We start from the raw sequence: 18,632 nt of genomic DNA on the forward strand, positions 1-18,632 counted from the left end.
CAAAAAACTACACCTAGCATATCACTTTCAAATTACAGAAAATCAAAGATAAAGAAAAAATCCTGAAAGAAGCCAATGGAAAAGAACACCTACCTATGGAACAACGCAGATAAGAATTACATCCAACTTCTTCTCAGAAACCACGGAAGCGAGATGAGATTGGAGGAAAATATTTAAAGAGTGAGAAAAAAAACCCACCAACCTGTAATTCTATACCCTGCAAAATATCCTTCAAAAGTGAAAAAGAAAGACTGCCTCAAACAAAAATTAAAGGAATTTGTTGCCAGTAGAACCGCCTTGCAAGAAATGTTAAAAGTTCTTTAGAGAAAAGGAAAATAATAGAGGTCAGAAACTCCTCTGTACTTACAGAAAGGAACAGCAATGAAGAAGGAATAGGTGAAAGTAAAATAACTCTTATTTTTCTCATTTTTAACTGATTTAACAGATAACATTTTGTTCAAAATAATAATAGCAACAATGTCTTCAATTATGTATGCTTTTATACACACACACACTTACGTATGTTTATGTATAAGTGAAAGGAGTGACAGCAATGATAAAAGCAACAGGGAGAAGGAATCAGGATTATTTTATAATTCTAAGGCACTCACACTACTCATGAAGTGTTACAGTGTTATTTGAAAGTACACCTGGATTAGTTGTAAATGTCTATTGCAAACTGTAGGGCAACCACCATAAAAGGTAAAAAAAGAAGTACAACTGATATGCCAAGAAAGGGGAGAAAATGGAAATATAAAAAATGCTCAATTAAAATTACAAAAGGCAGAAAAACAGTGAAATCCAAACAAAGGAACAAACAACAAGGACAACAAATAGAAAACAGTAACACACATGGCAGATATTAATCCAACTATATCAATAATCTCTTTGAATGACGATGGCCTAAATGCACCAATTAAAGACAGAGATTGTCAGGGTGGATCAAAAAAAAGACCTAGCTATATGAAGACTACAAGAAACCCACTTTAAATATAAAGAAACGTATAAATGAAAAGTAAACAGATGGACGACAGACATACCATGTTTATATTAATCAAAGGAAAGTAAGAGTAACTAAATTAATTTCAGACACAGTGGACTTCAAAGCAAGAAAAGTCATCAGGGATTTAAAAGGGCATTATATAATTATAAAGGGGTCAACTTTTAAAAAAGATATAATTTTTAACATGTATGCACTGAACAACAGAGCATCAAACTATGTGAGACAAAAACTAAGAAAACTGCAAGGAGAAATATGAATCCACTATCATAGTTAGAGAATTCGATGCTCCTCCTCTCAAAAATGGACAAATGCCGCATGCAGGAATCAGTAAGGACATAGGTGAACTCAACAACAGCATCAATCAACTGGACACACAGTCATGCGCCACTTAACCATGGGGTTACATTCTGAGAAATGCCTTGTTAGGCCATTCTGTCATTGTGCAAAGATCATAGGGTGTACTTACACAAACTTAGATGTGACAGCCTACTAAACGCCCAGGCTATATACTAATCTTACGGGACACCATCGTATATGCAGTCTGTCGTTGACCAAAACACCATTATGCAGCACCTGACTATAACTGAGATCTACAGACTACTTTATCCAACAATAGAATACACATTTTTCTCAAGCGCATGTAGAACATTCACCAAGATAGACCATATTCTGGGCCATAAAACACACCGTAACAAATTTAAAAGGATAGAAACCATACATTGTCTGCTCTCAGACCACAATGGAATTAAACTAGAAATCAATAACAGAAAGATAACCAGATAATCCCAAGATTACAGAAATTAACACACCTCTAAACAACACATTGGTCAAAGAAAAAATATCAAGAGAAATTTAAAAATATTTTGAACTAAATGAAAATGAAAACACAACTTATCAAAATTTGTGGGATGCAGCAAAAGCAATGCTTAGAAGGAAATTTACAGAATCGAACACATGTATTAGAAAAGAAGAAAGATCTAAAATCTATAATCTAAGATTCCACCTTAGAAAACTGGAAAAAGAAGGGGAAATTCAACTCAAAGTAAGCAGAAGAAAAGGAATAATAAGAATTAGAGCAGAAATTACTGAAATTGAAAACAGGAAATAGAGGAAATCAACAAAACCAAAAGCTGGTTCTTTGACACGATCAAGAAAATTGATAAGCTTCTAGCCAAGCTAACTAAGGAAAAAAGAGAGAGGACACAAATTACTAACATCAGAAATGAAAGAGAGGACCTCACACTATAGAGCCCATGGAAATTAAAAGGATAACAAAGGAATACTATGAACAACTCTCTGCCCACACATTTGATAACTAGATAAAAGGGACCATTCCCTGAAAGAAATAGTTTGCAAAAACCTACACAAGAAGAGACAATCTGAATAGGTCTTTATCTATTAAAGACATTGAATCAATAATTAACAACCTTCTGAAAGGTAAAGCACCAGACCCAGATGGGTTCACTGGTGAATTCCACCAAACACTTAAGGAAGAAATTATACCAATCCTCTACAATCTCTTTAAGGACATAGCTTCTATCCTCTATCCATCATTACCCTAATACCAAAACCAGACAAAGACATTACAAGAAAACAAGACTACAGACTAATCTCTCTCATGAACAGAGATGCAAAAATCCTCAACAAAATATTAACAGATCAAATCCAAAAAAGAATTATACACTATGACCAAGTGGGATTTATCCTAGGTTTGCAAGGCTGGTTCAACATTTGAAAATTGATTAATATAATACATCACATCAAAAGACTAAAAAAGACAAGTCGTGATCATATTAATAGATGCAGAAAAAGCATTTGACAAAATCTAACACCCAATTCATAATAAAAAAAAACCTCTCAGTAAGCTAGGAATAGAGGGGAACTTTCTGAACTTGATAAAGATCTATAAAAACCTACAGCTAACGTCCTACTTGATGAGAAACTCAAATCTTTCCCATTAAGATCAAGAAGATGGCAAGGATGTCTGATCTTAACATTCCTTTTCAACATCATACCAGAAGTCCTTGCTCTCTCAGTTCATTAATGTCTCTTTTAATGTGTCACTCAAAATGACCACCATACTTGTCCATGGAAAGGCAAGGAAACAATCAGCACCTCCATCCAACCTTTAAGCACTAGCCTTTGGGGAGCCTCCTCATAGGTTGACACCTACCAGGATTGCAAGGTACAAAACCCCTCTCTTCTACTAGCAAGGGCATTTTTTAAAGTCATATCTCTTAATCCTCTATTTATAGGCAACCTACAAGGGAAACTTGTCCCACTTCGATTTCATCTTGCTAGATTTGGTCCAGGAAGATAATTTTGGATGCTGAATTTGTCAACCAATTTATCTGCCCTCCTAGCTTTGTATCACCCACAAATTTAGTAAGCATGTTTTCTTATACAAATTCATGACCAAAAAAACAAATGGGCAAGGCTCAGAAGAAGGGTCTGGGCACGCCATGACACCACCACCCACAGGTCCACAACATCGCTGGGTTGCTGGGCGCTGACCCTGACTGCACACTCTGCATGGGGGGTGGGGGTAGCACACTGTCCTTAGGGCTGGCCCCGATCCACAGGTTGAAGTGGACGGCATGACATCTCCATGCCCTCTGTGCTGGGTGGCTGAGCAGACGGGCCCCACATTGTGCAGCCGCACATTAGAGAAGGTGAATGAGAAGAAAAACACCCCGTGTGCTGGGCAAGAAGCAAGCCCCCCTTGTGAGAAGTTTTCTGACAGAATGCTTTACAAGTACAATCTGAGGATTAGGTTTTCATTCAACAACTAAACTTGTCTGGTTGCTTCCAATTCTACTTCAAAACAAGCTACACACAGGAGAGCTTGAATGCTACCAATGTTAGTCCAGTAACCATGAATCTAAGGGCCCGTGACCTGCGGACACAGCATCAGCAAGCTGTCATCTACAAATGACTCCCTGCAGCCAAGATGGGCCAGGTTAGTGGCCTCCTGTCAGCTTCCTGTCCACGAATCCAAGGGGTGTTTTGTCAACTCACTTTTTGTGGCAGCAGCTAAGTACCACTTGTTTTGTAACCAAAAAGGGAAAAAATGTTCTATAAAAAGACTCCATTTACCCCTTTAGAAAAATAAAGCCACCAAAAAAGCCTGTTTATATTTCAAGCTCCAACAGGCACTTTTCAATTGCCATCACTCCTAAATATGGAGTCTTAAAAAATTAACATGTCCTACTTGGCCAGACCTATATTCGGCAAAAGAATGCATGTGTAATGTTGTGGGATGAGTGCTTTGGTGCATCTGAGTTCTGCGTAGAATGGCATTCCACCAGGGCGGGCTGCTACTCAGCATCCGTCACCCAGGCCCCATGCAATGGGCCGCTGTGCTGACGTTTACAGAAAATGCACAAACAACAAAAAACTCCATGGGCATAGGGTACAAACAGCATTAAGCATTTGGTATGCAAACGCTTCCCTGAGTTATGTTCAAGTCTACACCTTAGAAAAGTATACGCTATGGTACCAGGCCAAACCAGACAGCCCCGAGACCCTTAAGGGAGCAAAGGGACCACTTCTTTCCGAATCCCTGAGATTGCAGGTCACACAGACTGACAGGACAGGGAACTTCGTCTAGTGGTCTAGCGGCTCATCCTTACGCAGAAAAGGTCCCTCCTCCAAGAATGGTCACAGCACGGCCGCAGCAGGAAGACTGTGCAAGAGCGTCTCCCTTTGCATTTCAGACAGTTTGCCTTTGGAATTCAGCCCCACTGCTCCAAGTACCAAATCAGTCACCCACGTGTGAGCTCAGTAAGTAGAGGGTGTGTAAGCACACTGTACGGAATAACTTCAGTCTCTAGAATCCCAGCAGCCCGTCAAACTGTGTCCCTGTTTTATTTTTATCTTAACTATCACTCTTAATAATAAAACCACCAATTGTGGAATGTTTATTCTATGCTAGGCAGGGCCCTTTTATGTGCATTTATTCCTCGCGACAACTGCATGATGCAGATATGACCTTTAATCCCATTTACAGATAAGAAAATCAAGACTTAGAAGTCAAGAAACACACTAAGCAGGTCAGCGGCAGAACCAGAATTTAAACCAAGGCAGTCTGGTCCCAGAACTCACACTTTCAACCAGCAATTAAGACACCAAACTACAGGAAATGGAGGCGGAGGTGTCGGCACTAAGGACTTTGCACCAACCACTCACCCAACTGCAGCTTCTGCTGTCACACTCCTGCCTCACCCCAAATCAGTCACACTCCACTCGTGTGCTGCGCCTCCGGCCTCCCTCCTTCCGCACAAGCTCACCCGGAGTGACGTCAGCCAGTAAGGAAGGAGCAGGGCCGACACAGCTCCCACTGCTGCGGGTGCCCCGCTTCACTCACAGTGCCGCGTGCTGTTAATAAGCCCCGCCTCACGGGGGAGCACTGAGCCCTCAGACCATCAGCCCAACCAGCTCACTGCAGAACCCAGGGAACAGAGCACATGTGTTTCTATTTCCAGACGCATGTGTCACACCCCAAGATTCACAGACTTTCTAATTATGAGGCATGGTCTGATTTCAGCTAACTCATTATTGCCCTTTGCTACAGGATCATAAAAATAACTGAATCACTTTGCTAACGATTCTTCTTTCCTAGAATGTTAACTTTTCTCAGACACACTTTAAGAAATATACGCTAAGTGGGTTTAGCTGAAGACCAAATATTGGTTCCTTTCTCAAATCAAGAGAAAACAGTACACGCACTTACTCAATGATGTCTATTTTTCCATTCAACCAATTTTTACTGATCACCTACTAAGTGCTCCAAGGCATGTAAAAATGTATCAGTTGTACACAAGTGTTCACGGCAGCATCACTCACAAGAGTGGAACAGTGGAAACCACCCAAATGTCCATCAATGGATAAATAAACAAAACGTGCTCTGGCCACACAGTGGAATATTATTTGGCCATAAAAAAAGAATTAAATGCTGATATGCTGCAGAATGGATGGACCTTAAGACATGATGCTGAGTGAAAGTCCGTCCCCAAAGGACAAATATGGTGGGGTTCTACTCACGTGAAATACCTAGAATAGGCAAATCCAGGGACAGAAAGCAGATTCGAGGTTCCCAGGGACTAGGGGGAAAGAGGAATGTGCGGTGAGTGGGAATGGAGTTTTTTTGGGGTGATGGAGACAGTCTAAATTTAGACAGCAGTGATGGCTGCACAACTCGGTGAATATGCTAAAACCACTGAATTATACATTTTGAAAGGGTGACTACGGTACGTGAACGACAGCTGGAGAAAGCTGAGTCTCTGTGCGCAGCCTAGCCCCCCTCTGCCTGCAGTGTGTGAGTCACAGAGGACGAGCCAGGACGGCCAGGCCTTCAGAAATAAACGGAGGAAGGGTGCCAAAACCTTCCTCCCCTTGCCCAACTGCACCTCCTCCAGGGGAAGGGGAGGAAAGTGTGGTTCACCTTTAGAAATGCTGGCTTTTAAGGATGCGGACTGACCTAACCAGACCTTAACAAACAGGCACCCTGAAAGGGTAGGGCTGGCCTGCCATGACTGAAGAAGGGGATCAAAGGGCCCAAACACTCCGTACTGTGACACAGGTAATTCCTCTCCCGTGGGTTCCACCGCCCCCCAGCTCTGCCACCAACACAGAGAAGTCCCACCAGAGCGAGACGGACCAGCAGGAGACGGGGATGTGGGGGAGAGGGAAGGACCCAGGGCAGACCCCTTCCCCTGCCTCGGGCCCTTCTCAGGAGCATTGGCATCTCCTGCAGCTCTAGAACGCCCCCTCCCTAGCCCAGCCTTCACCACAGGTGTGACCACTCCGTCATGCTTTCCTCATCAGACCCTCACTGATATGCCCATCTTTGTCAAAGGAAAGAGCTTCGCAAACCCCAGATGCTAGCTGTTATGGACCGAATGTTTCTGTGTCCCCCCAACCCCCAAGTTCCTATGTTAAAGCCCTAACACCCAGTGTGATGGGGTTTGGAGGTGGGGCCTTTGGGTGGAGATTAGGGTTAGATGTGGTCACGGGAGTGGGACCCCCATGATGGGATCAGTGCCCTGATACAAAGAGCAAGAGAGAAATCTCTCCATGAGCAAGGAAAGGCCATGTGAGGACACAGTGAGAGGTGTCTGTCTAAAGCCAGGAAGCGAGCCCTCACCAGACACCGAATCTGCTGGCACCTGGATCTCGTACTTCCCACCTCTAGAACTATGAGAAATACTTGTCTGTTGTTTAAGTCCCTGGTCTATGGTATTCTGTTACAGCAGCCCGCGCTGACCACGGCACTAGCCTTTCTAGTGTTTTGCTATTTCAAGGTAGCTTTTGCTGATAATCACAGACAGACCTTCAGCTGTCAGCCAGTTCTTCGTTGAACGGGAGGGGAAAGGTGATTCTTCCAGTCCTTTCCTCTTCCCAGCCCTTCTGCGCGTCTTGCTCTGTCAAACACGATAAAGGCTTCTGGACTGTAAGTGACAGAGGCAGGCAAACGCTGAGTCCTGCCTTTGCTGTCTAACTGCCCTCGCACTCACACAGGTGCACACACATTTACAACAAACACACCGCACCTTCGTTCCTACCCCCTAGAGGACATGCGGTTGGGAAAGGGGAGAAAGATTGTATATTTTATAAAAATGAAAACACCATCATATACAGAATAGATGTTCCAAATCAGGCCTTTTTTTTTTACAGGCACCTCCCACTGAAGATAGAGACTGAAGGAATCTCAAAATATCTGTAAAAGCTGGTCGTTCAGGTCCAGTGTAAAATGAGGCTTTTGTATCCACACTAAGCATCCAGTGCACAGCCCCACCGTTACACACGGGAACTGCAGGCCCTGGTGGCCCAGGGCACCCGGGCGCGGCCTGATGGTGAGTCTGCATCACTATCCTCAGACTCGGGAAGAACCGTTCTCACCCAGCTGCTCTGGGGCAGACCCTGCCTTTCCTATTGTCGCTTCCCCAAAAGGCAGTTTCTTCAGACCCGCACGTGCAGGGATGGGCTGGATGCACTTGCTATATCAGAAACCTAACCCGAGTCACAACATCAGCATTAAAACCACAAATATACAGTCGTGCGCCACATAACATTTTGGTCAACGACAGACCACATTTATGACAGTGGTCCCATAAGATCAGTACGATTAGCCTAGGTGGGTAGCAGGCTCTATCATGTAGGTTTGTGTGAGAACATCTATGATGAACAAACATCTATGATGTTTGCACAATGACGAAATCACCCAACGACACGTTTCTCAGAATGTATCCCTGCCGTTAAGCAATGCACGACCGTAAATCAGAAGTTACCAGCTCTCAGGAGGGAATCCATCCTGCCCTCTCACAAGAACAATCTGTTTAAAAGCCAAGAAAGGGACTAAATACTCCAGATGCTAACGTAACTTGGCCTCTGCCGGCCTTTACCAATATGTGACCTCTCCCACTCCCAGTCTCCCAGTGTGAAACTACCCCCACGGGAGCGAACAGCATTTACTAAAAAATGCCTGCAGAGTGCCAGGCCAAAGCCTGGGAACTAAATGAACACAGCTCATAGTGAACTCTTCCTGTATTTTTCAAGTAATACGAACCCACATCATGTGGATTCTACCAGGCTGAGCATTCTAGCTGTCTCCTCACCTTTTCTTTTAGATCAGTAAGAAAAAAATCAGAGGATAAACTGCCAGCAGTCATCCTCTTTCAAAAGCAACCATTACATCAGTGTATTAAGAACAACCCAGTCCAATCACGAGCAGCAGCAGCTCTACGTCAAAATCCCACACGCTGCAACCAGTCCAGGGAGGCAGCACAGCCTTCAACAACAAGCCCACCTGCACTTTCCCACAGTCACACTGGCCGCGCCGATCAAGCCCGCACAGCCCTGCCGAACAACAGTCGGGGCGACGTTTTCATTTTACAATAATTAGTAAATTACAAAAGCAATACCTACACTATTTTAATTGTTAAGGATCTACGAGGCATTTTACGTGAACTTTCCTACTTCTAAAGGGCAGCAGACATTTTCACATCAGTGAACAGTGCTCAAAATAAGCAAGAGGCCCACCAGTAACCGAGGCCTCAAGCCATAGTCCAGGGCCGCCTGAGTCAGGGTGCCCGAGGGGTGTCGTGGGGTTAATGTAAGATGCAGATTCCTGAGCCCCATTTTAAACCTGCTCTGGATCAGACTTGATGTTTGGGGTGAGGAGGCTAGGAATCCACATTTTAAAAGCTCCCAGGTGCTACGTGGTGCCTGAGAGCCAGAGAACCACTAACAGAGGCATTCTCTCAGCTCTAAGCCATCTCCACAGGCCGACACGTCTCCGAGCCACTACACCACCACCTCTTGCTGCGAAACATTGACCACTCTTTTAGGCACCTCTTCCAACGGCAGCTAAGGCCAGAACAGCTGCTACTCCACAGGGCAGCTGCCTGCAATCTATCTCTGCTACACTGTGGAGTGAGGGTGGACGCTGAGTAGGAACAACGCTCAAACGAGGACACTGTGCACTGGGAATACAGAGTGCAGGGAAACAGGCCCCTCTCCCCAGGCGTGGGAGCGCCAAGGGGCGCCCTCAGGAGAACAGTCAGACACGAGGTGAAAGGCTTGAGGGACATGCATGCCCTTTGACTTTGCAATTCTACTTCCAGGCTGTTGGAAACACTACTGAAGGATAAAAATAAACCTAACTAAACAGAGGTAAGTACAATGTTCCTGACAGGGAAGACTGAGGATTAGAAAGATGTCAGTTCTTCTAAGTGCAATCTGTAAATGAAAGTGATCCAATCAAAATCCCACTGGAATGTTTGAAAACAGAACTTCAAAAACTGATTCCGAAGCTCATATGAAAAAAACGAGTGCATGACAAAGAAGTGTTTTAAGTAAATGAGAAAAACCTCTGAACTATCAAAATATACCAGGAAGTGGTAGTGATTAGAATGCAGTGATGCTAGAACAGGTGCCAAGAAAAGATCGAGTCAGAAGAACCCTGGAAACAACCCAGACCTTTCCGTGTTTGCATGTGTGCACACAAGTGAGCAAACACCAGGTTCTCTGGCCCACTTCGCAAGCTTTTTTCTCAGGCATGTTTTTCTGCATCTTGTTTTTTTGTATATTTTTTTGTACAAAATGAGAGGAAGTATTTTTTTAGGGTATAGTCCTAAAAATGGATTTGGGGCCAAAGGGTACATGCATTTAAAATGATGACAGAGTGATGGATGCTGCCAACATTCTGACCACAGGAGCCCCCGCCTTCTTCGCCAGCACTGCACAGCACTCCCTTTCCAGGGTCTGCCGTTAGCGGCTTGCCTTCTTCCGCCCCCTGTTCAGCTCTCCTCAAGCCACTTCCTACTCACTGCCTTACAGAAGGCCTCTGCTTGAGCGCAGTGCCTCCTCCCCATCTGTCACTATTCTCCACCTTCCTGGGGCGCCACTTCCCATACAGGACCGTTACTATCTCCTACGGTCAGATCTGCCGGTCTCTTGTCTTCTGCTGCAGTGACTTGCTTAGGAAACCTCTCCCGACATAAGCTTGTTTCCTGTACACAATGGGTTGAAGACAGCTGTCATGGCAAGAGAAGGGGCTACACCAGAAGTACACGTTCCTTGACGGTATCAAAGACAACATCTAGAGGAGGTCGGTGGATGGGGGAGGGGGAGGAAGGGCCACGGCCTCGGGGTGGGGGTCAAGGCACCAAGTACTTTAGGAAGGCTAGAGCTCGGCGCCCAGCCTCCCACGATTCAGCGTGGGAGACAAAAAGGACAGGGAAGTGGACATCTGTCATCACACAATATCCCATGCACACCACTTATGACTCTCTGCATCCCACCAGGAGCCTTAAAAACTGAGCGAGACTCAAACATAAGGCATCTCACAGCCATAAACACGTGAAGCAGCAGTAGCTGAACTGCTAGCAGCAGAAACACAGGAAGTCAGCTGCTCGTTTAAAACCTCCTGGCACACAAAGCAAGAGGCAGAGCCGGGAATGTCCGGAGTTCCTGACTTGCAGATCTGCACTCAACAGACCACACCTTTCTAGTCAGAGGGACACTCCCACACGGCCCTCAGGGACCATGGGTGCCGCTGAAATGCACCCATCGAACCCTGGCCACTGAAGGGACCCCTCAGCGACGCTCTGCTGGCCTCTCTGCTCATCTCACCCACAAAGAACCAGAGATCATCATCCAGAGGAAAGGCTCGAAAAACAGTGATTTAGGCAAATAAATAAATAAAGCACACAATCCTTTTCCTGTGCCACAACTCTATCTAGACTAAAATAGAGGGATTAAGACGGCAACTGAATTTTATCTTCGCAGTTTCATATTAGTTTTTAATACATTCCACAATACACCTTTAAAAAAATTCTCACATTTTAATGACAATAAGGAAGTATTCAAGTAATGAGAGATCCGTTTCTCAGAGACAATTTCTGATGTAGGACGGATGCCTCAAATGCCACGTAAGCCTAACGGAGCCAATGGCACTGGGACGCAGCTCGAGTCGTGTACTGAGGTGAGGGTGGCCATCTCTGGCTGGTCGGGGGACAGCGGCCACAAGTGGGCTCTTCAAAGGACGCTTCCCAAGTGACCTCACATCAATAGTGCCTCCCTGCTTCCTGGGAACAAACACCCACAAGACAAGTTACAGAACTGGAAAAGACTGAAGGCCACGAGAAAATGTACATGTTACAAAAGAGCTCAGAATGCCACTGCGGAAACACCCCACAGAAATGCTATCATCAAGACAGGCCCTGCCGAGGACCTCTTAGACTGGACACCTCCTCTCATGGAGAGCCTTATTGTCCCTCGCCCATCCATTATGGACACAAGCTACCAAAGCTAAAGAAAATGCTATGGAAATATCAACAATCTGCCAAAAATGAACAAACAAGCAAATAAGTAACAAGTGGGTTTTGAAAAGAATAACTGAAGCGCAGCAAGAAAGACAACAAAGGTTACATGCTCTGGGCCCAAATATATAAATACTTTTTAAATTAAGGGGAAAATGACTAAGTTTCAACATATACATAACAAAATCAATCTCAATAAAATTATTTCTTGACTGCTGTGCCTATAAGATAATGAAGCTTTGCCAAAGCAAGCAGGACAAAGTGCACTGACGCAGTCGGGAATGGGGAGCGCACACAAGGCTCTTGCTGGTTCTGACGCATTGAGATTGCCAACAAGTCCTGCTCGGGCAGTGAGCCGCGGTGGAGGCGTCTACTGACACTGCCCACCTGCACAACAGACTCTTGGCACTGTGCGCTAAGGCCCGACGCAGATCGGAGCAGGCCTCAACTGCCCCATCAGCGGCCTCCACAAAGGTTCCTTGTCAAACAACTGAGCACGTCCCCCGGGGCGTGACACTCCCGCCCGGTGGAAGTCCTAGGACCCGGAAATAGTTCAGCACCACTCCTGAATTCCGCAGGCCAGCTGCGGCTCCGCTGAGGCCGGGAACTCCGCGGGCTGTGTTCCCTCACAGGTGAGAGACAGCACCCTGCAATCACGGCATGCGGAGCCCAGCCATCGGGCATCCTACCCCAGAACAAAGCCACAAACTCCACTTTCAGTCAGTCACTCTACCAGGATTCTTCTCATAAATAATTTAAACGTGGATGAACTGTCTGTGTCTCTACACAGAGAGGTGGGCGTGCAGCTCTGGCCACCGAGACACCCGTGGTCAATGTGTAGCGGTAAATGCAACAACCACATATCAATGCCAGTGACAGGTGCAGAAGCCAAGCGCCCACAATGGCCGATGGCAGTTTGCTGCAGAGCACTGTAAAGGCTTTCCCCTCTTTCCTCTCACCAGCTCCACTATTTTACGTCAACCAGACCTAGAAAGAGCACTCCCTTTGAGTAAATACCACAGCTCCATCTCCAGCAAGCCGAAACACAGCGCTGCCTCTAAGGCGATAAACAGATGGCCCAGGAGGAGAACTGCAGTAAAATATGATACACGGAGACGCTGACGAGGGGACGAACGAGAAAACAAGCCCGGGGGCGGCCCTGCTCCCTCGATCCCGGCAACACCTTCAACCAGCCAGGCGGAAAGCAGCCGTCACCAGGCCCGGCTTCTCTGCAAAGGTGCAGGGCAAATGCGAGCTCTCCCCCACAGACCAGCAGGCCTGGCCTCGTGCGGCTCTGCGGCCCATGCTCGGCGCAGCCCCAGGTTTTACGAGATCCGCTCGCGTCTCTGTGGACTCAGAATGCTGGCACGGGACAGGAGCTGGCCCAGAGACCGGTCCCGTCACCCAGGCCTTACCTGACTTGCTCCCAGGTCCTGGTGGCCAAATGCAGGACCCAAAGATCCTTGTAGTGGTAGAACTGCTCCCCGTCGGGAGAAGCAAACTCCCCTCCGAAGATCCACACCTGCCCGCCGCCTTGAGGCACCACCACCGCCTGTTGAGAGAGGCGACAGGTCAGCACACCACACAGCTCTTGGCCAGCGCCGCGAGTGCAGACCAGCATCGGCACCGTCCAGGACAGCACTGCACACGGCAGTCTCAGCCAGCACCCACACTCAGCCATCATCTTCTCCTGCCTTTGAGGGGGAACTTCCCAAAAAATCCCTCATCCAGCAAATCCTCCAAAGTAAAAAATCTAATAAACTTTCATGCATTCCTAGGTTGCAAAATTAACATCCGCTCATATTTAGACAACCCCATATCGCATTAAAATGGACACAATTGGGGCCGGCCCCATGACTGAATGGTTAAGTTCGTGTGCTCTGCTTCGGTGGCCCTGGGTTCAACTGTTCAGAGCCTGGGCGCACACCTACACACTGCTCATCAAGTCACGCTGTGGCAGCATCCCACAGAGAAGAACCAGAACAACTTACAACAATGTACTGGGGCTTGGGGGAGGAGAAAAAAGAAGAGAGGAAGATTTGCAACAGATGTTAGCTCAGGGCCAATCTTCCTCACCAAAAAGCATACCTTAAACAAAAAAGACACAATTATGTCAAAAGTTCACAGTAGCTGTAACACAAACTGACAGAGTATTTTCTTTCTATTAAATATCCATAATAAAGCTGTTTACCTGCCCTCATTGACCCCTCTTCTAGTTATTAAGCACTCTACACCTAAAACCACACTAACAAATATCCGTGTAACATGGAATCCTTACATAATGTTATTAATGTTTATTTTTAAAAGATTTAAGCATAACAGTAAAAACAATGAAAGCAGTGAAAACAATGCTCCTTGGGCCACCCGCCGCAGGAAGCTCTCCTACCCTGAGCAGCCATCATCAGCACAGGAGAAGAGAGAGCAGCACATAAGCCGTTCCAACCAGGCACCGTGCAACGCCAGCTTTCAAGACCCACACGGACACATTTCAAAGTCTTACTGGGCTTAGCAGAATACCAAAACACTCAGAACAAACGGTCCACAGGCACATCGCACGAAGCAATGTGCGGATCTGAGGGGAGCTGACCGAGGACGGGAACTCCAAGGCTCACATCCCATGAGCAGAATCACACTTCACATTCTCAAGGCTACCCACTAACTCAACGAAAACGAAGCAAGAACACCCAACATCCCACGCTCAGAAATGCAATGATGAAAACACACAACTTTGCCCAAGTCATTTTGGTGTTCCTCCAGTGACCACGGGGCACGTTCTCCATCACCACGGGGTGAGGGCGATCTTCTGGACTCTAGACTGGGGATCGCCATGCCAAATCCCCCACAGGAAGAAAAAAAGCAAGTCAAAGTGTGTGACTAAAAAGGACTTTCCAGAAAAGGAAAAACATCATGTAAGGGAATGTATCTCAGACTGCCAAAATAAGAGCAAATGCTACTTCACACAAGAAAACTCCTGTCAATGCAAACACAAGAAACACAGGGGCCAGCCCCGCGGCAGAGTGGTTGGGTTTGTGTGCTTGGTTTTGGCAGCCCAGGGTGTCACTGGGTTCAGATCCTGGGCGCAGACCTAGCACTGCTCATCAAGCCATGCTGAGGCGGCGTCCCACATGGCAGAGCCAGAAGGACCCACAACTAGAATACACAGCTATGTATTGGGGAGCTTTGGGGAGAAGAAGAAGGAAAAGGAAAAAAAAAAAAGATTGGCAAGAGATGTTAGCTCAGGTACCAATCTTGAAAAAAAAAAAATCCACAGATTTGGAGAACTTTAAGGGCAATCTCTAGACTATCTGGTCCAGGGCTTTGGAGCTTTGGGATGGATTGCTGAAGAAGTGGAACTCTGCCTCCAAACAAAAGCCCAGGTGACGATAAAGGGTAACACAGATAAAGTGGAAGCCCTCCCCTGGAACGCCAGAAGCTCACTTCCTCCTAGCTCCACAGACACGCGGCTCCAAGCCCTGACCTCATTTGGAAGTCTGCGCCGTCCAGTCTCCTTCTCAGGGCCTGCCCTCTCTGCGGTTCTGCTGAAGGCCCAGGACTCAAGAGGCCACATCAGAAGCACCCATGAGTGCCTGGACCCACCAGAGCCACAGAACCCACCGGCTGACCAGGAACCAAGAGATACCTCCGCTGAGAACTTGTTCAGCGATGCACCATCTGGTTCACTGTTTCAAAGACAGTCACAATGTGGCTGCTTTTATGGTTAGCTGACGCTCACCAATAAACTGCATGTGTGAGGCGACAGACTTCATGGAAACGACTTCTCCTGCAAGCACTCTGCAAACGTGGGGTGTGCCACTCACTCAGTCAACACCTGGCACACAGCAGGTGCTGGGTCACCCCGCCCTGGGAGTCACCAGCCGCAAGGTCCAAGCAGTGAAGTGGACCACACAGGCATGCCCTTCATGCCAAGGGGGTGCAAACGGGAAATAAGCAAGGGGCCTTCTTGCCAGGAGAGTGGAAGCAGTGGCCACAGCAGCAGGGGTGGTATAGCTGGGCAGTGGACTGGGTCGGGTGCCGCTGGAGCCAGGACGCTCCTGAGCCTTCTGTGTGAGCGCCCACCTGCCCTCACAGACCTCCAGAGAAGGGCACCCATTGGGCAGGTCAGACAGTGGTTCCCAGGAGGCTCCATCCCCAGGCACCCTCCGAGCACCCCAGAGCTTCCGCTGCAGTGCACGTCCTGGGCCCTGCCTGGCACTTAAGAACGCTGCAGAACCGTGGCTCTGTCACCAATGCTGCTCCCGCCCTTGACTAACTAGAGGTCCCTGGTAGCCTTACGGGGGACACAGCCTCCTCCACTCCCATTTTCAGTCAGTCTTGTGTGCATCAGCTCAGCACAGATGACTGACCTCTAAAGAGACAAGCCAGTTTCCTATCACTCTAAAACCCCCGTAGTGCTACAGGAAAGAAACTCCTCATCTCAAGTCTTTGAAGCAGACGTGCTGATGAGCTCAGGCCCAAAGCTATCACATTTGCTGAGTTTCAATGAAGTTAGGTGGTACACTCACGTTACACAATACAATGGAGTTTTACAACACTATATTATAGAATATACAAATATAAATAGAATATATATTTAGTGTTGCAGGATACTACTACAAATAATGCACCAGCTGGGAAGAACAGTCTAGAAAGAATGTGTGTAAATATGTATATACACACACACACACATATATATGTATGTTTTCTAACTAATATGAAATACAGATGTGTAGAAATACAAATTATGTGTCAGAGAAAAGATGCAGAAAACATAAATTAGCAGTTCTCCAAGAATGGACATGGACTTACATTCCTTTTATTCTTTTCATTTTTTTCGCGACAAATATTTATTAGTTATATAATCAGTTCTCAAAGCCATTCTTAAAAAAATGAAGTCAAACTCCAGGCAAGAAAAAAGAGTTATAAAAAAGCCAGAGCTCATCTTCCACATCCCATTCCCCATCCCTGTTACATCATCAGGCCATGACATCAGAACTCTAGGGACCACACGAAGGTGGATCAATGGTCAGTGGTCAGAGGGCTCTGTATCAACCTCCTCCTCAAAGATAGTGAGCACCAAGAAAAAACTAACATACTCCTCAAGAGAAGATTAAAACCATAAAGGGAGAGGCATAAAACTTCCACTCCTGACCAGGATGGAGCACCTGCAACTGGCACCACACCAGCTCTCGCACAGTAAACAAGGAGCCAACTGGACAAAATCCACGGAACAACTAGAATCAGACAGAGGAAGTGCAGCACCGTGGTCCCAAGGGACGGTCACCGAGCGAGGCAAGCCCTCTGACTCTGGAGGCAGTGTGCACCCTGGTGTGGGAAAGGAGCCCAACAGAGCAGGTGGTCTTGCTAAGCTGAGGACACAAAGGTCAGCGTTCAGGGATGCCAAGGCAGCTGGAATTTGCAGGGCAGAGTACTGGAGAGAGAGCACCCTGGAAATCCACATGGGGTCCCTGGAGCCTTTGAACACTAAGCTGCGCATCTACAGGGCAAGAGCATGGGAAGCTGGGCAAAGAACCTCCACCACTGTGGGGCTGACAGCTTGAAAACAACCTGGGCTTACCCGGGGCTCAGAGATAGGCGAGTTCCAACCAGAGTGAAAGGTGTCGTTGAACACCCACACCACTTAGTAGAGATCCCGAAAGCCCACACCCTGGGGCTAAGCCATTCCTAGAGAAAGCCTCAAAAGTATCACAATGATGTGCAAGCGACTAAACGACCTGCCAGGACACAACTCACCACCCACTGACACATGAAGACAAAATCCAGACAGGCACAGTCACAAACTCCAGCAGCTCACCACACAGTTCTAGTGGGAAAATGTGAGCCATAACAAGGAGAAAGGTCAGTCAACAGAAAGAGACTCAGAAATGACAGAGGTGAGGATTAGCAGATAAGGATTTCAAAACCGTTATTAAATAATGCCTAAAGATTTAAAGGAAAACATGAATATAATAAATAGACATGGAAATGATAATCATAAACCAAACAACTTCTAGAACTGAAAAATACTGTATGTAAAATGAAAAATCCAGAAGTTCACAGCACATTCACTGACCTTGAAAGGTAATAAAGACTATCCAAAATGAAGCCAAAAGAGAAAAAAGACTGGGGAAAAAACAAAGGACAGAGACTCACTGTCCTGCTGGATAATATTAAACAGTCTAATGTGCACATAATAGGACTCCCAGAAAATCACAAAGGTTCATCAAAATCAAACCGCTGAAAAACCAATGAAAAGGAGACAATCTTTTAAGTAGCCTTAGAGGGGAAAAAAGACACGCTGGACACAGGAGATTAAGATGAGAATGGCCAATAACCTCACACTAGAACAACGTAAGCCAGAAAACAGAACATCTTTCAACCGCTAAAAGAAAAGAGCTGTCAATCTAGAATTCCATATCTAGCAAAAATATCCTGTAAAATGAAAGTAAAATGAAGACATTTTCACTTAGAGAAAAAGCTGGAAGAAAAGGACAGAAGAAAATGTGGGTGTTCTAGTGTAAGGTTCTCACCGTTTATGAGATGCAGCATAATATCACCTGAAGACAGACTGTCTTAAGTTAAAGGTGGACCCTGCAAACCCTAGAGCAACCAATGCAACAAAACATAAGCCAACAGGGAAGCTAAAAAGGGGACGTTAAAATATAATCAACCCAGGGGGCCAGCCCCGTGCCATAGTAGTTAAGTTCCACATGGTCCACTTCAGTGGCCTGGGTTCAAGGGTTTGGATCCCAAGCACGGACCTACACCACTTGTCAGCCATGCTGTGGTGGCAAGCCGCATACAAAATA

At 46.3% G+C, this 18,632-nt stretch overlaps 1 protein-coding gene across 2 annotated transcripts in view; it reads right to left on the reverse strand.

Annotated features, from left to right (window-relative positions):
• The window catches only part of KLHDC4 (kelch domain containing 4), a 52,842-nt gene that overhangs the window by 21,151 nt on the left and 13,059 nt on the right, over positions 1–18,632 (reverse strand). For both annotated transcript variants that reach the window (XM_046683723.1, XM_046683724.1), the window contains exon 5: positions 13,242–13,378. In XM_046683723.1, the coding sequence (XP_046539679.1) occupies positions 13,242–13,378 (137 nt within the window). The remainder of the gene's footprint in view (positions 1–13,241; positions 13,379–18,632) is intronic.

The sequence above is a fragment of the Equus quagga genome, chromosome 13, assembly GCF_021613505.1.
Source record: "Equus quagga isolate Etosha38 chromosome 13, UCLA_HA_Equagga_1.0, whole genome shotgun sequence".
NCBI lineage: Eukaryota > Metazoa > Chordata > Mammalia > Perissodactyla > Equidae > Equus > Equus quagga.